The 16,709-nt window shown below is 42.9% G+C and overlaps 1 protein-coding gene across 4 annotated transcripts in view; it reads right to left on the bottom strand.

The window, feature by feature from the left end:
* Positions 1 to 339: 339 nt before the first annotated feature.
* Positions 340 to 16,709, bottom strand: part of LOC139542150 (transmembrane protein 51-like) — a 29,739-nt gene continuing 13,369 nt past the window's right edge. For 2 of the 4 annotated variants that reach the window (XM_071347243.1, XM_071347242.1), the window contains exons 2-3: positions 12,733 to 13,161; positions 7,411 to 10,723 (exon numbers count right to left, since the gene is read on the bottom strand). In XM_071347243.1, the coding sequence (XP_071203344.1) occupies positions 10,336 to 10,723; positions 12,733 to 13,121 (777 nt within the window). In that variant the 5' untranslated portion in view covers positions 13,122 to 13,161 and the 3' untranslated portion in view covers positions 7,411 to 10,335. Of the gene's footprint in view, positions 2,317 to 7,410; positions 10,724 to 12,732; positions 13,162 to 16,709 lie in introns of those variants that run through there. The other 2 variants (XM_071347241.1, XM_071347240.1) reach the window with 2 other exon arrangements.

Raw genomic sequence — 16,709 nt, 5'->3', positions numbered from 1 at the left:
CTGCAACCATAGATCCACACCCTTTTGACTGACCCATTGAACAGCAATATAGTATTTCATTCCCCCACAGCTAGTTCAATGTGAATATTTGTCGATGTTTGTCCTTGGTTATATATATTTCCAAGTTCCCGATATCCTTATGCTTTCAAAGCGTATCAGTGATGTTGTATGAGTTTCTGACTAGTCTCTGCACACAAACACAGTATTGTCAATGTGTGGGACTGTGGAAGTGGAAGGAAGACATTTTGTAAAAGTTGGGAGAGAGCCAATGCTGATTCATGGCCTTTCCCAGGCATCATACAGTACAACAGTCTATTCTGAATCAGTCTATTCTTGTAAAAGTTGGGAGAGAGCCAATGCTGATTCATGGCCTTTCCCAGGCATCATACAGTACAACAGTCTATTCTGAATCAGTCTATTCTGAGCCTGTCCACACAACTATGGAGTTTGTCCCCCCTTTGCTGCTATAACAGCCTCCACTCTTCTGGGAAGGCTTTTCACTAGAATTAGGAACATTGCTGCGGGGACTTCCTTCCATTTAGCCACAAGAGCATTAGTGAGATCGTGCACTGATGTTGGGCGATTAGGCCTGGCTCGAAGTCGGCGTGCCAATTCATCCCAACGGTGTTTGATTAGGTTGGGGTCAGGGCTCTGTGCAGGGCAGTTAAGTTCTTCCACACCAATCTCATCAAACCATTTCTGTATGGACCTCGTTTTGTGCATGGGGGCATTATCATGCTGAAACAGGAAAGGGCCTTCCCCAAACTGTTGCCCCAAAGTTGGAGGCACAGAATAATTTAGAATGTCATTGTATTGCTGTAGCGATAAGATTTCAATTCACTGGAACTAAGGGGCCTAGCCCGAACCATGAAAAACCGCCAGGGACCATTATTCCTCCTCCAACAAACTTTACAGTTGGCACTGCATTTGGGCAGGTAGCTTTCTCCTGGCATCCGCCAAACCCATATTCGTCTGTCGGACTGCCAGATGGTGCAGCTTGTTTCATCACTCCAGAGGACGCGTTTCCACTGCACAAGAGTCCAATGGCGGCGAGCTTTACACCACTCCAGTTGACGCTTGGCATTGCGTATGGTGATCTTAGGCTTGTGTGCAGCTGTTCGGCCATTGAAACCCATTTCATGAAGCTTCTGATGAACAGTTCTTGTGCTGACGTTGCTTCCAAAGGCAGTTTGGAACTCGGTAGCTAGTATTGCAAATGTTTGTCTATGGAGATTGCATGGCGGTGTGCTCGATTTTATACACCTGTCAGCAACATATGTGGCTGAAATAGCCAAATCCACAAATTTTAAGTGGTGTCCACATACTTTTGGCCATGTAGTGTGGCTCTGGGTGTAATGGGTTCATTTAGGGTTGTTAAATACAGTAGTATGGCTTGGTACATCACGACATGCTTGACATGAGGATTCACTATTGGTGATGGAAAGACATTGGAGAGGTTTGAGGTACACTAAGAAATAGGAACACATGTTTTCATGACCAAATTATCTAAACTTTTGTTGCTTCAAATGTATAACACGACAACTGAGTCCTCCTCACATAACATATTCAAACCTAGGAATTAGATGTCTCTTACACAGTTTTCAATGAGTTGTTTTAATAGGCATGATTCGTTTTCAGGCAATGTCCTTCAACTTCTGCATAGTTTGCCAAACTCTTAAAATTAGGTTGATAACTATTTATGATATTTATCCACTACAACAAAAAAACATTGGAATGGCAGCCAGATGCTCAACATGGAACTTCAGAATGCTCCTAGAACGTTAGGCGCTTGAGCTCCAAATTGGACTAGGAACACTTGTTTGGGTCTTTCCAGATGATCAGACTCTGCTTTGGAATCCTGATGTCCTGATCAAATCAGAGTTAGTGTGTACGGTGTAAAGGGCTTATGCTTATACTCATCTTTGTGGTGCCTACTTTTTGTGGGCTAGCAGCAGTTCCTTGTGCTGCTCCTGGTGAGTCCTGGATGCCTTGATAGGGTTGGACTATGGCCCTGAGGGGTCCTCGCTTCTGTCATTGAACTCTGCTTTGACACCATTATCTGGGAAATGCATGTCTACATATACTAAGTGTACAAAATATTAGGAAGCTGTTCCTAATGTTTTGTACACTTAGTAATATGTAGATATTGAACCCCCTTTTGCCCTCAGAACAGCCTCAATTCGGCATGGACTCTACAAGGTGTCAAAAGCTTTCCACAGGGATGCTGGCCCATGTTGACTCCAATGCTTCCCACAGCTGTGTCAAGTTGGCTGGATGTCCTTTGGGTGGTGGACCAGTCTTGATACACACGGGAACCTGTGAAGCATGAAAAACTGAGCAACGTTGCAGTTCTTGACACACTCAAACCAGTGCACCTGGCACCTACTACCTTACCCCGTTCAAAGGCACTTAAATCTTTTGTGTTGACCATTCACCCTCCGAATGACACATATACACAATCCATGTCTTAATTGTTTCAGGGCTTAAAAGTACTTCTTTAATCCATCTCCTCCCCTTCATCTACAATGATTGAAGTGGATTTAACAAATGACATCAATAAGGGATCATAGCTTTACCTGGATTCATATGGTCAGTCTATGACATGGAAAGAGCAGGTGCTCCAAATGTTTAGGTAGGTAGGGTATCTGTCACGCCCTGACCTTAGAGATCCTTTTTATGTCTCTATTTGGTTTGGTCAGGGTGTGATTTGGGGTGGGTATTCTATGTTCTATGTTTTGTATTTCTATGTTTTGGCCGGGTAGGGTTCTCAATTAGGGACAGCTGTCTATCGTTGTCTCTGATTGAGAACCATACTTAGGTAGCCCTTTTTCCCACCTGTCTTTGTGGGAGGTTAACTTTGTTTGTGGCACATAGCCCTTTAGCTTCACGGTTGTTTTGGATTGTTTATTGTTTTTTGTCGGCGTCATATAAATAAAGGAATATGTACGCTCACCACGCTGCACCTTGGTCTACTTCTTACGACGGCCGTGACAGTATCCCTAAAGTGGAAATCTATTATTCATTCAATCTTGTGGGCAACTGCAGTACCCAAATGGATGGTTGGGAGAGAAGGAAAACAGTTGCAGTGAGATGACTCTGATGACGGAGATATGATGGCAATATTGGCATCTTACTGATTAGAAAAGTAGAAGAGCGCGAAAGGGAGAGGATAATATCTGAGGTAGAAATCAAATTGTTTGAGTGACGATTTAGATACACATTTACATAACTATGTTAAATAAATCGTTAAAAAACAATAGGGGAAAAAATGTTGATATTCTAACCCCGATCATAACTGGCTGCTGACATCAACAACACTAATCTCAATTCAAAGACAAGGACAGTTAACTACTATATTACAATGCATTATGCAATGCATACACAAAGATATACATTTGTCAAACCTGCATTCATTTGTGTTGTATAGATCAACAAATTGTAAGTATTTTGGTTAACAATTCACACAACATAGCAACAGAGCAATCACCCAGTATGTACATTTGTTTTGGTATACAAAAAGTATGTAATGACAAAACACACCAATCTCACGATACATGGCCCCATTCATTCTTTCCTTTACACGGATCAGTCGTCCAGCCCCAAAGCATGATGTTTCCACCCCCATGCTTCACAGTAGGTATGGTGTTCTTTGGATGCAACTCAGCATTCTTTGTCCTCCAAACACGACGAGTTGAGTTTTTATCAAAAAGTTCTATTTTGGTTTCATCTGACCATATGACATTCTCCCAATCTTCTTCTGGATCATCCAAATGCTCTCTAGCAAACTTCAGACGGGCCTGGACATGTACTGGCTTAAGCAGGGGGACACGTCTGGCACTGCAGGATGTGAGTCCCTGGCGGCGTAGTGTGTTACTGATGGTAGGCTTTGTTACTTTGGTCCCAGCTCTCTGCAGGTCATTCACTAGGTCCCCCCCGTGTGGTTCTGGGATTTTTGCTCACCGTTCTTGTGATCATTTTGACCCCACGGGGTGAGATCTTGCGTGGAGCCCCAGATCGAGGGAGATTATCAGTGGTCTTGTATGTCTTCCATTTCCTAATAATTGCTCCCACAGTTGCTTTCTTCAAACCAAGCTGCTTACCTATTGCAGATTCAGTCTTCCCAGCCTGGTGCAGGTCTACAATTTTGTTTCTGGTGTCCTTTGACAGCTCTTTGGTCTTGGCCATAGTGGAGTTTGGAGTGTGACTGTTTGAGGTTGTGGACAGGTGTCTTTTATACTGATAACAAGTTCAAACAGGTGCCATTAATACAGGTAACGAGTGGAGGACAGAGGAGCCTCTTAAAGAAGAAGTTACAGGTCTGTGAGATCCAGAAATCTTGCTTGTTTGTAGGTGACCAAATACTTATTTTCCACCATAATTTGCAAATAAATTCATTAAAAATCCTACAATGTGATTTTCTGGATTTTGTCCCCTCATTTTTCCCTCATAGTTGAAGTGTACCTATGATGAAAATTACAGGCCTCTCTCATCTTTTTAGGTGGGAGAACTTGCACAATTGTGGCTGACTAAATACTTTTTTGCCCCACTGTATATTGTTATAAACATAATACAAATAAATTAAAAGGGTTATGGACCACCAACATCTCGACCCTAACCGCTATGTCTCATACTATGTTGCTCAAGTGCGTAATGGGTTACCCGGCTATTATGGTTCCCCGACCATGTACGGTTCGGGGATAGGAGGTATATTTCGTAACCTCTTTAGGATGGTTTTACCGTTTATGAAGAGAGGCCTCAGCATAGCCAAACCACATTTAAAATCAGCGGCAAAAAATATAGTAAGTGAGGTTGTAGCCAATGCTATGACCAGAAGGGCATCACCAGATGCCGAGCATCAAGAAGGCTCGGGGCTTAATGATGTTGTCTCAAAGACCAAAAAAGACACCCCCGGGTAAAAGGCGCCGGCTTGCCCCTAAAAAGCGGAGGTTAACAGTTAAAAGAAACACAGTCAAAGACGTGGTAAAGTGAGGAGGTCTGGACCAAAAACTACAAAAAGAATACTCTGAAGTATTTTCTAAAAGAACAAGCAACATGGCTCTTTTACACCGCATGTCCTCTGAAGCTATAAAGACAGAGCTCGATCTTTTCACGGCCCCCTTAACCCAACATTCAATAGATAGGTCCAGTTATGTGGAGATAGCCCCACTCTCTGCCATTACCGACAACGGTCCTATAGAATTTTTCATACCAGGCCACGGTGACAACTATCTGGACTTCAACAACACCTTGGTGTATTTGCGTCTAAAAGTGACCAAAAGAGATGGCACTAATAATGCAGACGATGCCAAAGTGAGTCTCATTAATTACCCCTTGGCCACCATCTTCTCCCAAGTGGATGTGACTTTGGGTGAACGCGTAATCAGTCAAAGCAGTGCCACATACCCTTATAGGGCCATCATGGAGTGTTTACTCAACTACTGCGAAGACACTCTCAAGACACAATTCAGCGCCGGGTGGTTTAGCAAGTATACTGCCGGAGTCTCTATGGAATCGACAGACCCTTCCACCTGTGCAAACAAAGGACTGAAGGCACGCGCTCGCTACTGCGCCGAATCTCGAGAGTTTCATCTGCTAGGGCCTATACACTCTGACATTTTCTTTCAAGAACGTTTACTCTTAAATTCGGTTGATTTAAGACTAAAATTAACCAGGGCCAAGGATGAGTTTTGCCTGATGTCTGCCCAGGACGGGGACTTTAGTTTAAAAGTGTTGGGGGCAACGCTTTTTATTAAAAAAGTGTATGTATCTCCGGCAGTTTGTCTGGGTCACTCACAGGCTTTGATGAAAGGAAATGCTCTTTACCCTCTCCAAAGAATTACCATGAAAACCTTTAGCATACCTGTGGGCAGTCTGGGCCCATTACCCCGATACGTGGTTATAGGTTTGGTTGATCACACCTCTAATACGGGCAGCTTAGATAAAAACCCATTTAATTTTCAACATTTCAATGCAGAGTATGTAGCTCTCTGCAGGACGGACGTCAGGTCCCTGCTAAGGCTTTCCAACCGCAATTTAACAACAACATATCTGTGCGAGAATTTTGGCTACAGGGAGGCATCTAAAAGATCTCTCTTTACCTATTGACAGAAATGATTTTGCAGAGGGTTACACATTGTATGCTTTTAATTTATCACCTGATGATGAAACCTCAGGAAATCTGGCTATGGTGTCCCAAGGTAACCTCAGGCTGGAAATGCGTTTCCGTACACCTTACACCTGTACAGTTAGCATGATTGTTTATGCATGCTCTGATTCAATCTTGGAAGTGAATGCCCGAAGACAGGTCTTAGTGGATTATTATTAAGGATCGTTGAGCAAAGACATGAATACCCAAGAGTTGGAAGGGCTCATGAGCCGATTGATTGGAAAACAATTTTGTGGTGTTGGCTTGTGATGAATTACCTATTGAGAAATGTTTATTGTTAATACCCATCCTAAACACATTTCGGGTGAACATTGGCTAGCTGTGATATTAGAAGCCGAAGGAGGGAAAAAAATCTCAACTTTTTGGGATTCCTACGGCTTCCCCCCCGGTTTTTCACATTTCCCAAAATCTATTAAAGAGCATCAAACAAGTGCAAGATAACCTTTCCACTACATGTGGTCAACACTGTGTATTCTACCTATGCCAAAGAGCCCGGGGAGTTTCTTTTGAAGATGTTAGGTCTCTTTATAATGATGATTTAAGAAGTAATGATAACGTTGTAGCTTGTTTTGTTAGAAAATATCAAGTGTTCAAATATGTGTCCTTTAAGACCGTGTAATCAAGGCGTATGCTCACGTCAAATGTTTCAAGAATGCCACAAATGTTAAATTGCTTAATTTTTCAAATAAAATTTATTTAATTTAATCATAGTCATTCTAAAGTCATTCAAAAGTCTAACCACCCTGAGAGATCGGGATTAGGAAAAGGTCCGGAGACATTCAGGGGGGTAAATGAGTTATCATCATCCCTTTCATAGGGGGAGGGGTTGTTGGGACATCTTTAGGGGTTCTGTAGCTCGTTGAAGGTTTTTGATTTAAAGCATGAATCTGTTGACGAAGCTTATAGTTGGGTACCCCCGAGAGGGGAATGTTGAGGATTGCCAGGGCGATATCTGTATTACAGATCGATATCTGTATTCCCATTCATGTGAAATCCATAGATTAGGGCCTAATGAATTTATTTCAATTGACTGCTTTCCTTAAATGAACTGTAACTCTGTAAAATCTTTGAAATTGCTGCATGTTGCGTATCATATTTCTGTTCAGTGTAGTATGGTCTACAGCTACAGATGCCAATCCTCACCAACTAACAATATCTGTCACAAATTTACAACATGTGGGGTCATTCTTATTGTACAGATGTCTGAACAAGGCTCAAATGCAATATAATAACAGGTAGCCTACTGAGTGGTGGGTCATGCCAGTGCACAGGCATTAGACTGTATTGATTACACATTGAATGTACACAGTAGTAATGGTTTACATTTCAAGAGCTTAATACATTTTGTAAATGAATGTGGCAAAATGGTAAAAGGATGCCAATAGGGATAGGAGGACACTACCTGATCAGGAAATACTATGGTCACTAGTTATCAAATGTATTGGAAAAGTTACAGTACTCTACCACTAGAGGGAAGCAAGGTCAAAATGTACATGTTCAAGCCAAAACAGAAATCCTGATCAGAGTTAAAGCCTTTCAGACACCAAAGTCGTTCACATAACAGCGTTTAAATGCAGTAATGTCTAACACAGGGTTTTATGGAACTTTTTAAAAGGAAGTGCATTGAAGGTATGTGTATTTTCTCACAGAAAATGACCTTGAGACTACAACAACGATTTAATACTTTAGAGAAAAAGTGCACACTCATACTATGTTTCCTCTTCATTCAGCTTTACAGTAACCAAGGCGAGGTGAATAGTATAGCGGAAAAGTACAGATATCTCCTAGCCTGGTCCCAGATCTGTTTTTCCTGTCTGACCACCTCCTAATTACCATAGGAGTTGGCAAGACAACACAAACAGATCTGGGACCAGGCTAGATATCACCTACATTATCTCCACAATATAAAATGACAGGAAGTGTGGCATTGGAATGATTTAAGCCTTCCCAGAAACACATGTTAGTGTGCTTACTGAAAATGAGTAACAAGTCACAGGACCTATTTGCAACACAACTATTTGCGTGGTCAGAATACAAACCTTTTATTTCTCACAATTTTCAGACTCAGCTCCTTTAGTGTCCACAACAAGAATGCATCATGTTGAAGTCAACAAAAACACTAGACAGAATTCCTCTCTTACAAAAACATACTTTCACGATACATACAAAAGGGTATTAGTTATATAAGTCAATCATGTAGTTTCCAGTACAAATAATGGTCTTTGTGTGTGACTTTTATTACGATAATTTCACACCTGGTTGAGAGAAAAGTCCATTGAACTAATGAACAGTCTGACCATGTTTATGTTCCACATAAGAATATCCTTAAAGGGACATTACACTCCAAATGCAAAGTTGTCAGGTGTTTTTATACCTCAAAAGAAGTCTAATGGGAAGATGGATCCATGTCTAACACCATTGATTGTGTAGATACAGATATCGTCCCCAAATGAATGGAAAAGTCCAGATCACAAACCATAATTGTTCATTCATAAATCTGTTTATTAATTAAGCTCCATGGTGCTCATCTTGGTGCTGATCCGTTTATGAATGGAAAAGTTTAGCACCATTTCCATTCATAAACATTAGCATCTTGGGTGCTCATCTTTTCCATTCACTTGAGGTTGTGCCATATCCTTGGATCTATAAAACCCATGGTGTGGGACGTAGACTTCTTTCAACATAAGACCACTTTTGAGGTTTGAAAACACCTGAAAAACGTTCCTTTCAGAGTGTAGTGTCCCTTAAGAGTACAGAAAATGGTAGTAATAAGCCACTGATTCCTCATAGTAAAAAATGGTCCCACATGCACAGAGGTACAGAAAACATTGCATAGGCATGACAACTACAGAGTATCAACAATATTGAAAGAACAGACTGTATTCAGAGCCTATAGAAAATCTATATAAAACTAAATGTACATGAGGTGCATGCTATTTTACATTTAGAAACTAGTAATTCAGCATTAAAAGTTTCCTCATAAAAAAACTAATAATAATCTTATAGCAACTGTTTACTTATACCAAGAAGTATACTGTTTTGTACTGTTTGAGTTCCCACCTACAGTAAATGTAGTGAGTAGTTGCTGAACAGGGTCATCAACACGACATCAAATCAGAATATAGCATCCATATGATAAAATAACATTCTGGAATTCCGATTACTGCATGGATTTGCTAACTTCCATAGTCTGGTAAGCATGAAACAAATAGACTAGAGAGATAAAAGGCACTGACGTCTTCTTGCTCCACTAAACAAAATGGGGTCGTACCTTGGACACCGCAACAACTTAATCCTCTGAATACTCCTAATGAAAACAGTGCTGGCAGTCAAGGAGCTGGTATTGCTGTATAGTTCGAGAGTGATGAGTGAGTGAGCAATGGGTGCCATTATCCCAGCTGCTCAGAGAAAGAGTCCCTTGTGTCCTCTATTGAGCACAAAACAGCAAATGAAAAGAGCTGGACTACACCTACTGACTTCAGAGCCCAAACCTATTTCACCGTGGCTACAGGGCAAAGGCTTCCAACTATCAATGAGCCTCAGTCTCTTTCTCAATTATCCTGTATTGACAAGCAACACAGGCAGCAACACACAAACACTGTCTGTGCAAAGCCATTCATTCAGTCGCCAAATAACACCTCTTTCAAAATTCCAAGGAGCAGCTGTCTAAGTAGCTGTACAGAATACAAAAACTTGAACATAAATAATAATACATTTAGCGCACCATGATGGCTGACTTGACTGAGGATGAAGATGGAACTTGAAATGGAACAGGGCTCATTGTAAAGTAATCAAAAGGCATCTAAGACATTGAGCGAGCATTTTCCCCAATCATATTGATCCTTTGAACCGAGCTTCAATTACCTTGTAAGATTCAATGTCCTTGTAATCAGTCTGAAATCAGAAGTGTGCTCTCTGTCCAGCAACAGTGTTGACCCAAAGTTCCAATCAAATCCCAGTGCCCCACGTTTGGAACTGTGCTCTCTGCTCACTCCCCTTGAGTGTCAGGTCTAAAAAAGCCAGGTACGCATGACAAGTGCCATCGAGATGATTTAGCCACAGATGCAAGACAAGGGGCCATCTGATTACATCTATTGTAGCAGATGTCCACCCATAGCGGGCCTCAGAGGATGCAGTACCCTGCTTTGATACCTAGATGGCACCAAGTCTCAGAGCTGGGGCACTTTGTCCTCATACATTGGTGGTGGAGTGAGCGGCTCAATACTCATCCCTCCCGGCAGCTGAGAGTTATCCGTGTTCTTCATATGGATCTTCTCTGATTTAATCCTCTGAATTTTAAGGGGAAGGAGATTGAGGCCTGTTCGCCTAGTGTGGTGGTTAGGCGCAGCAGCAGAGGAGGCAGGGTTAGCGGAAGTGGCTGTCATCTGGGTGACCTCTGACCCTTCGACCTCTATCTGCACACCGTCCACCAAGTCATCGTAGGAGGGAAGCTGGGAGGAGCTGTGGCGCAGGTGGCTCTGGCGTATGGGGTACTGGCCGCTGCCCACTGCCTCCTCGTAGCTGGGCACGGTGTACCTCTGGGTTCGCTCCTCGGCCCTGTCGACATTCATACACGGACATGAATAACTGTGCTTTCAGAATGGATTCTGTTTATCTTTTACATTGTTGCTACTGTGTACTGTAGGCTATGCTGTGTGTACGATTAATTACAGTCCTGATGGTTTTGCAACAGTTGTCCAGATCAATGTGTGTTATGTGGAGTTTACGTCAAGGGGCTTTAAATGAAAAGTTACTAAAGAAAGCACTGTAGTAAGACTCAAAGCACTTAAACATGGGAAAGCAATCTTTTTAGCAAATGCCCAGTGTTGGTGCAGGCATCCGCTTCAGCCAAAGCAAAGTAATTCACATGATTGAACAAATCAACTAACTACTTGAATCAGCTGTACACGTGTTAGAGCTTTGGCTGGTGCAAAGCCTGCACACACACACACACACACACACACACCACACACACACACACACACACACACACACACACACACACACACACACACACAGTTTAAAGGGAAATTTCACCACTTTTCAACCACATGTTCATCATCTCCAGCACCACCCCAAAATCAACATATGTGAAACGGTGGGTTTCTATGTGTTGTAATAAACAAATATAGAAGATACAGTTGAAGTCGGAAGTTTACATACACCTTAGCCAAGTACATTTAAACTTCGTTTTTCACAATTCCTGATATTTAATCTAGGTAAAAATTCCCTGTTTTAGGTCAGTTAGGATCACCACTTTATTTCAAGAATGTGAAATGTCAGAATAACAGTAGAGGGAATGATTCATTTCAGCTTTTATTTCCCAGTGGGTCAGAAGTTTACATACACTCAATTAGTATTTGGTAGCATTGCCTTTAAATTGTTTAACTTGGGTCAAACGTTTTGGGTAGCCTTCCACAAGCTTCCCACAATAAGTTGGGTGAATTTTGGCCCATTCCTCCCGACAGAGCTGGTGTAACGGAGTCAGGATTGTAGGCCTCCTTGCTCGCACACGCTTTTTCAGTTCTGCCCACAAAGTTTCTATAGGATTGAGGTCAGGGCTTTGTGATTGCCACTCCAATACCTTGACTTTGTTGTCCTTAAGCCATTTTACTACAACTTTGGAATTATGCTTGGGGTCATTGTCCATTTGGAAGACCCATTTGCAACCAAGCTTTAACTTCCTGACTGATGTCTTGAGATGTTGCTTCAATATATCCACATAATTTTCCTACCTCATGATGCCATCTATTTTGTGAAGTGCATTAGACCCTCCTGCAGCAAAGCATCCCCACAACATGATACTGCCAACCCCATGCTTCACGGTTGGGATGGTGTTCTTCGCCTTGCAAGCCTCCCCCTTTTCCCTCCAAACATAACGATGGTCATTATGGCCAAACAATTTTATTTTTGTTTCATCAGACCAGAGGACATTTCTCCAAAAAGTATGATCTTTGTCCCCATGTGCAGTTGAAAACCGTAGTCTGGCTATTTTATGGCGGTTTTGGAGCAGTGGCTTCTTCCATGCTGAGCGGCCTTTCAGGTTATGTCGATATAGGACTCATTTTACTGTGGATATTGATACCTTTGTACTTGTTTCCTCCAGTATCTTCACAAGGTCCTTTGCTGCTGCTCTGGGATTGATTTGCACTTTTCGCACCAAAGTACGTTCATCTCTAGGAGACAGAACGCGGCTCCTTCCTGAGCGGTATGACGGATGTGTGGTCCCATGGTGTTTATACTTGCGTACTATTGTTTGTACAGATGAACATGGTACCTTCAGGCATTTGGAAATTGCTCCCAAGGATGAACCAGACTTGTGGAGGTCTACAATACATACAGTGTATGTAAACTTCCGACTTCAACTGTAAGTGTTTTCCGATGACAATATCCGGAAACACTGATTACATCATCTGGTGTACATCATGTGATGTTAAACATCTAGGAGCAGGAAAAGGTTAGTAAAGTAGTAAAGGGATTGCCCATCCCTGCAATGAACCCTGAGCAAACAAACCTGCTGGGGTCAGTAATTATTTCAGTTATTATTCAGAAGCTACAGTACTCACGTCTCTCCGTCCTCCTCGCTGGCAGCTACGTTGTCTGCCCCCAGAGTCTGGGCCTCTTGAAGCACTCGCTGCTCCCGCTGCTTGTTCCTCATCCCCAGGCACAGGGACAGCATGAGCATGACCACCCCAGCCCCGACCAGCACAAAGGCCACCGACGAAGCCCTGCCCCTGTTGTCTGGTTTGGGGTTGCCTCCTCCGGTGCCACCGCTGTTGTTCCCGGCCGTGTCGGAGGGCACCACACTCCACACAATCATGACGATGCCCAGGGCCACCAGTCCCACCCCCAGGGCACACAAGGCATACTGGGAACCCGAGTTTCCAGGACTGTTGTTGTGGTTTCTGGCTACAGGGGGGTTCGGGGGCACCCCACTTGTGCCTGTACTGCGCATTTTCCCCAAAATGTAGGCCCTCCTGGTGTTCAGTCAAAGACTGAGGAGAAAGACAGTCGATTAGGGCACAGATAGAACACAGATACAGTAGAGAGGTTAATATGTGGAGTTAACAATAGCCTTCCAATACAAATCCCAATATAACATGTATAATTGGGAAAACTGATTGCACTCAAACTGTGATAGAATTTGGATAAATAGAGAATCATTGTTCCAGTAACTTCAATATAGGCCAATTAAAAACATGAAAATGAAATCTGTGAAGATATACACACTACCCTAAGGGATGGGGCTGGAGAAATATAACCACTGTCAAATCCATAGACAAAGCTACGGATGCAAGGACACACCATCCGTGAGATAAAAATTATCATTTTAGGAGTTAGCTAATCTCAACCCTTTAACCTAACATGCTAAGTAGTTGCAAAGTAGGTAAAAAAGTAGTAAGTAGTTGCAAAGTTGCTAATGACTTAAAATGCTAAAGTTCTCTGTGATGAGATTTGAACACAACGTTTGGGTTGCTAGACGTTCCAGTTATACGCCGACCCACGATCCACCCCGACTAACCACCTACTTTCACTTTTTTTGCCTTAAGACACCTTCTGTCTTACATAACCATACCAAACAAAACATATACTAATTTGTGTGTGATTTACATTTACTATGGTACGTCTAATCTATAAAACCAGGCTGGGCACAGAGGGTAATCTGTAAGGCTGAAGTTACACAAAGCAACATTCAAAACAATTTTGGTTGCAGTTGTTAGTGACATCTCTTTGACATCGTTAGTGACAACTTTGCTGTTACATGAAGCAACTCAAACGTAATTAAAATAGCATGCAACAGCCAATCAAATTGAAGCTGCTTCATCATATTGGTAGCAAATATTCAAACGAGAACTTTGAAGGCCGAAGTGGAGAAGGGTTCCATGTGAACAGCAGTTGAACATGGGTCAGTCAGTCCTAAGAGATGGGCGAACGCCATTCGGAAGGGTGGGGCGATGGAGTCGGGTTCAGATCCCCGAATCCAGAGTGGTGGAGACGGACACCGCAAGGCATCCAGTGCGGTAGCGCGACCGATCCCGGAGAAGCTGGCGGGAGCAACGGGGAGAGTTCTCTTTTCTTTGTGAATGGGTTCGCCCCGAGAGAGGGGCCCAAGCCCTGGAAAGCGTTGCTTTCTGGCGGTGTCCAGTGAACTCTCGCTGGCCCTTGAAAATCCGGGGGAGAGGGTGTAAATCTCGCGCCGGGCCGATCTATAAGCCCAGGATGATAGTTGGGCGGGCAAAAAAAGACATTACAAGAAAGGGAACAAATATATAGCTTTTAAAAAACGGTTGCCGGACGGAGGGCCACCAAACAAAGGCAGATTGGAAGGCCGTCAAGCAAAATAGACCAATGAAGTGCGGGTAAACGGCACGAGTATCTACGACTCTCTGAAGACGGGGTAGGCGTCTCCCTTTCCTCGGTGAGGGGTTCTGGGCTGGGAGGGTGGCTTCGGCCCTCGCCCGAGCTCAGCTCCCCACGTCGCCTGGGTTGCGCCCGACTGGCTCAAACCCCCCTTTCCCTGTTAGGCACGGCCGCATGGCGTCGGCCACGTCCGAAAGGGAATCGGGGGTTGCCGGTGAACCGGGTCTTCCCACCTCGGCATTCAGTATCAAGCGCTTTGGTCTTACCCAAGACCCTTGTGTGGCTCCGTGTACCAAGTCAACCGCTCTGCGCCCTGGTGAAGGCGGGGGTTCAATGTCTCCCCTCATCGTCGCCTTGGCGCCGGTGAAGCACCAGTATGCTCTCGTTTCAACCTCAAACATTTTTGTGAACTATGGCCTCTCGCTCTGGAGAAGGGGGGAAAGGAGGGCAACCTCGCCAACCCCGCCTAGCCACTAGCCTCAGCGAGGCTCTGGGCCAGGAGGGTGACTTTGGTCCTCGCCCGAGCTCAGTTCCCTGCAACGCCACGTCGCCTGGGTTGCACCCGACCAGCTCATCTAAACTCACCCCATGTCATCTGCTGTGTAGGCCGTCATTGTAAATAAGAATTTGTTCTTAACTGACTTGCCTAGTTAAATAAAATACAAAATTACATTGTGGTTTCACAAATTATTTATTTACCCAACCATTTGCATATTGTAACAGCATGGTTATTTAGTACAATTTAGCTAGCTAGCTAGCTAGCACAGTTCATGGTGGACAATTTCAGTTGAAACTGGTCAGGGAAAGGTTCACTTCAAAAATGACATTTACTGACTTCCAAAACATGTACATAAACCATGACTAGCCATGATGTCAATATTTTTTATACATCTCCTGTTGTGCTATTCCGGGATGCTGGCCTTCTAGGCAGAGTTCCAAAGAAAAAGCAATATTTCAGTCTGGCCAATAAAAAGAAAAGATTAAGATGGGCAAAAGAAAACAGACACTGGACAGAGGAGCTCTGCCTAGAAGGCCAGCATCCCAGATTCGCCTCTTCACTGTTCACGTTGAGACTGGTGTTTTGCGGGTACTATTTAATGAAGCTGCCAGTTAAGGACTTGTGAGGCATCTGTTTCTCAAACTAGACACTCTAAATGCACTTGTTCTCTTGCTCAGTTGTGCACCGGGGCCTCTTACTCCTCTTTATATTCTGGTTAGAGCCAGTTTGCGCTGTTCTGTGAAGGGAGTATTACACAGCGTTGTACGAGATCTTCAGTTTCTTGGCAATTTCTCACATGGAATAGCCATCATTTCTCAGAACAAGAATAGACTGACGAGTTTCAGAAGAAAGTTTTTTGTTTCTGGCCATTTTAAACCTGTAATCGAACCCACAAATGCTGATGCTCCAGATACTCAACTAGTCTAAAGAAGGCCCGTTTTATTGCTTCTTTAATCAGCACAACCAGTTTTCAGCTGTGCTAACATAATTGAAAAAGAGGTTAAACTTGGATTAGCTAACACAACGTGCCATTGGAACACAGGAGTGATGGTTGCTGATCATGGGCCTCTGTACGCCTATGTAGATATTCCATTAAAAAATCTGCCGTTTCCAGCTACAATAGTCATTTACAACATGAACAAGTCTACACTATATTTCTGATCAATTTGATGTTATTTTAATAAACAAAAAAATATATATTTCAAAAACAAGGACATTTCTACGTGACCCCAAACCTTTGAACGGTAGTGTATGTAAATTTGATATTTAAGTTTTTTATTTTTAATAAATTAGCAAAGAATTCTAAACCTGTTTATGCTTTGTCATCATGGGGTATTGTGTGTAGATTAATGAGAGAAAAACACAATTGAATCAGTTTTAGAATAAGAAAAAGTCAAGGGGTCAGAATTAGATTACTTACCAAGCAAAGTCAGCCTCTGAATGTCAAAGAAACTAAACAATGATATCCCCATATCCATCGGAATCACGTCTTTCCTGGGTATTTTACAGCTTGTTTATAGCATAAAGCATCGTGGACCAAAGCGCTGTAATAGACCTTTATATAATTGGATCAATTTTATTTTCTTCAAAATCTTAAGCTAACAATGGATAGGACTGTGCTTTTTTCTATTTCCTTAAAATGTAGGCATGGTGGGTGGAGGAATTGACCAACAAATACGGATA

The sequence above is a fragment of the Salvelinus alpinus genome, chromosome 17 (genome assembly GCF_045679555.1).
Source record: "Salvelinus alpinus chromosome 17, SLU_Salpinus.1, whole genome shotgun sequence".
Taxonomy (NCBI): domain Eukaryota; kingdom Metazoa; phylum Chordata; class Actinopteri; order Salmoniformes; family Salmonidae; genus Salvelinus; species Salvelinus alpinus.
The sequence above is the reverse complement of the archived record's forward strand: the minus strand, read 5'-3'. Positions and strand labels throughout refer to the sequence as shown.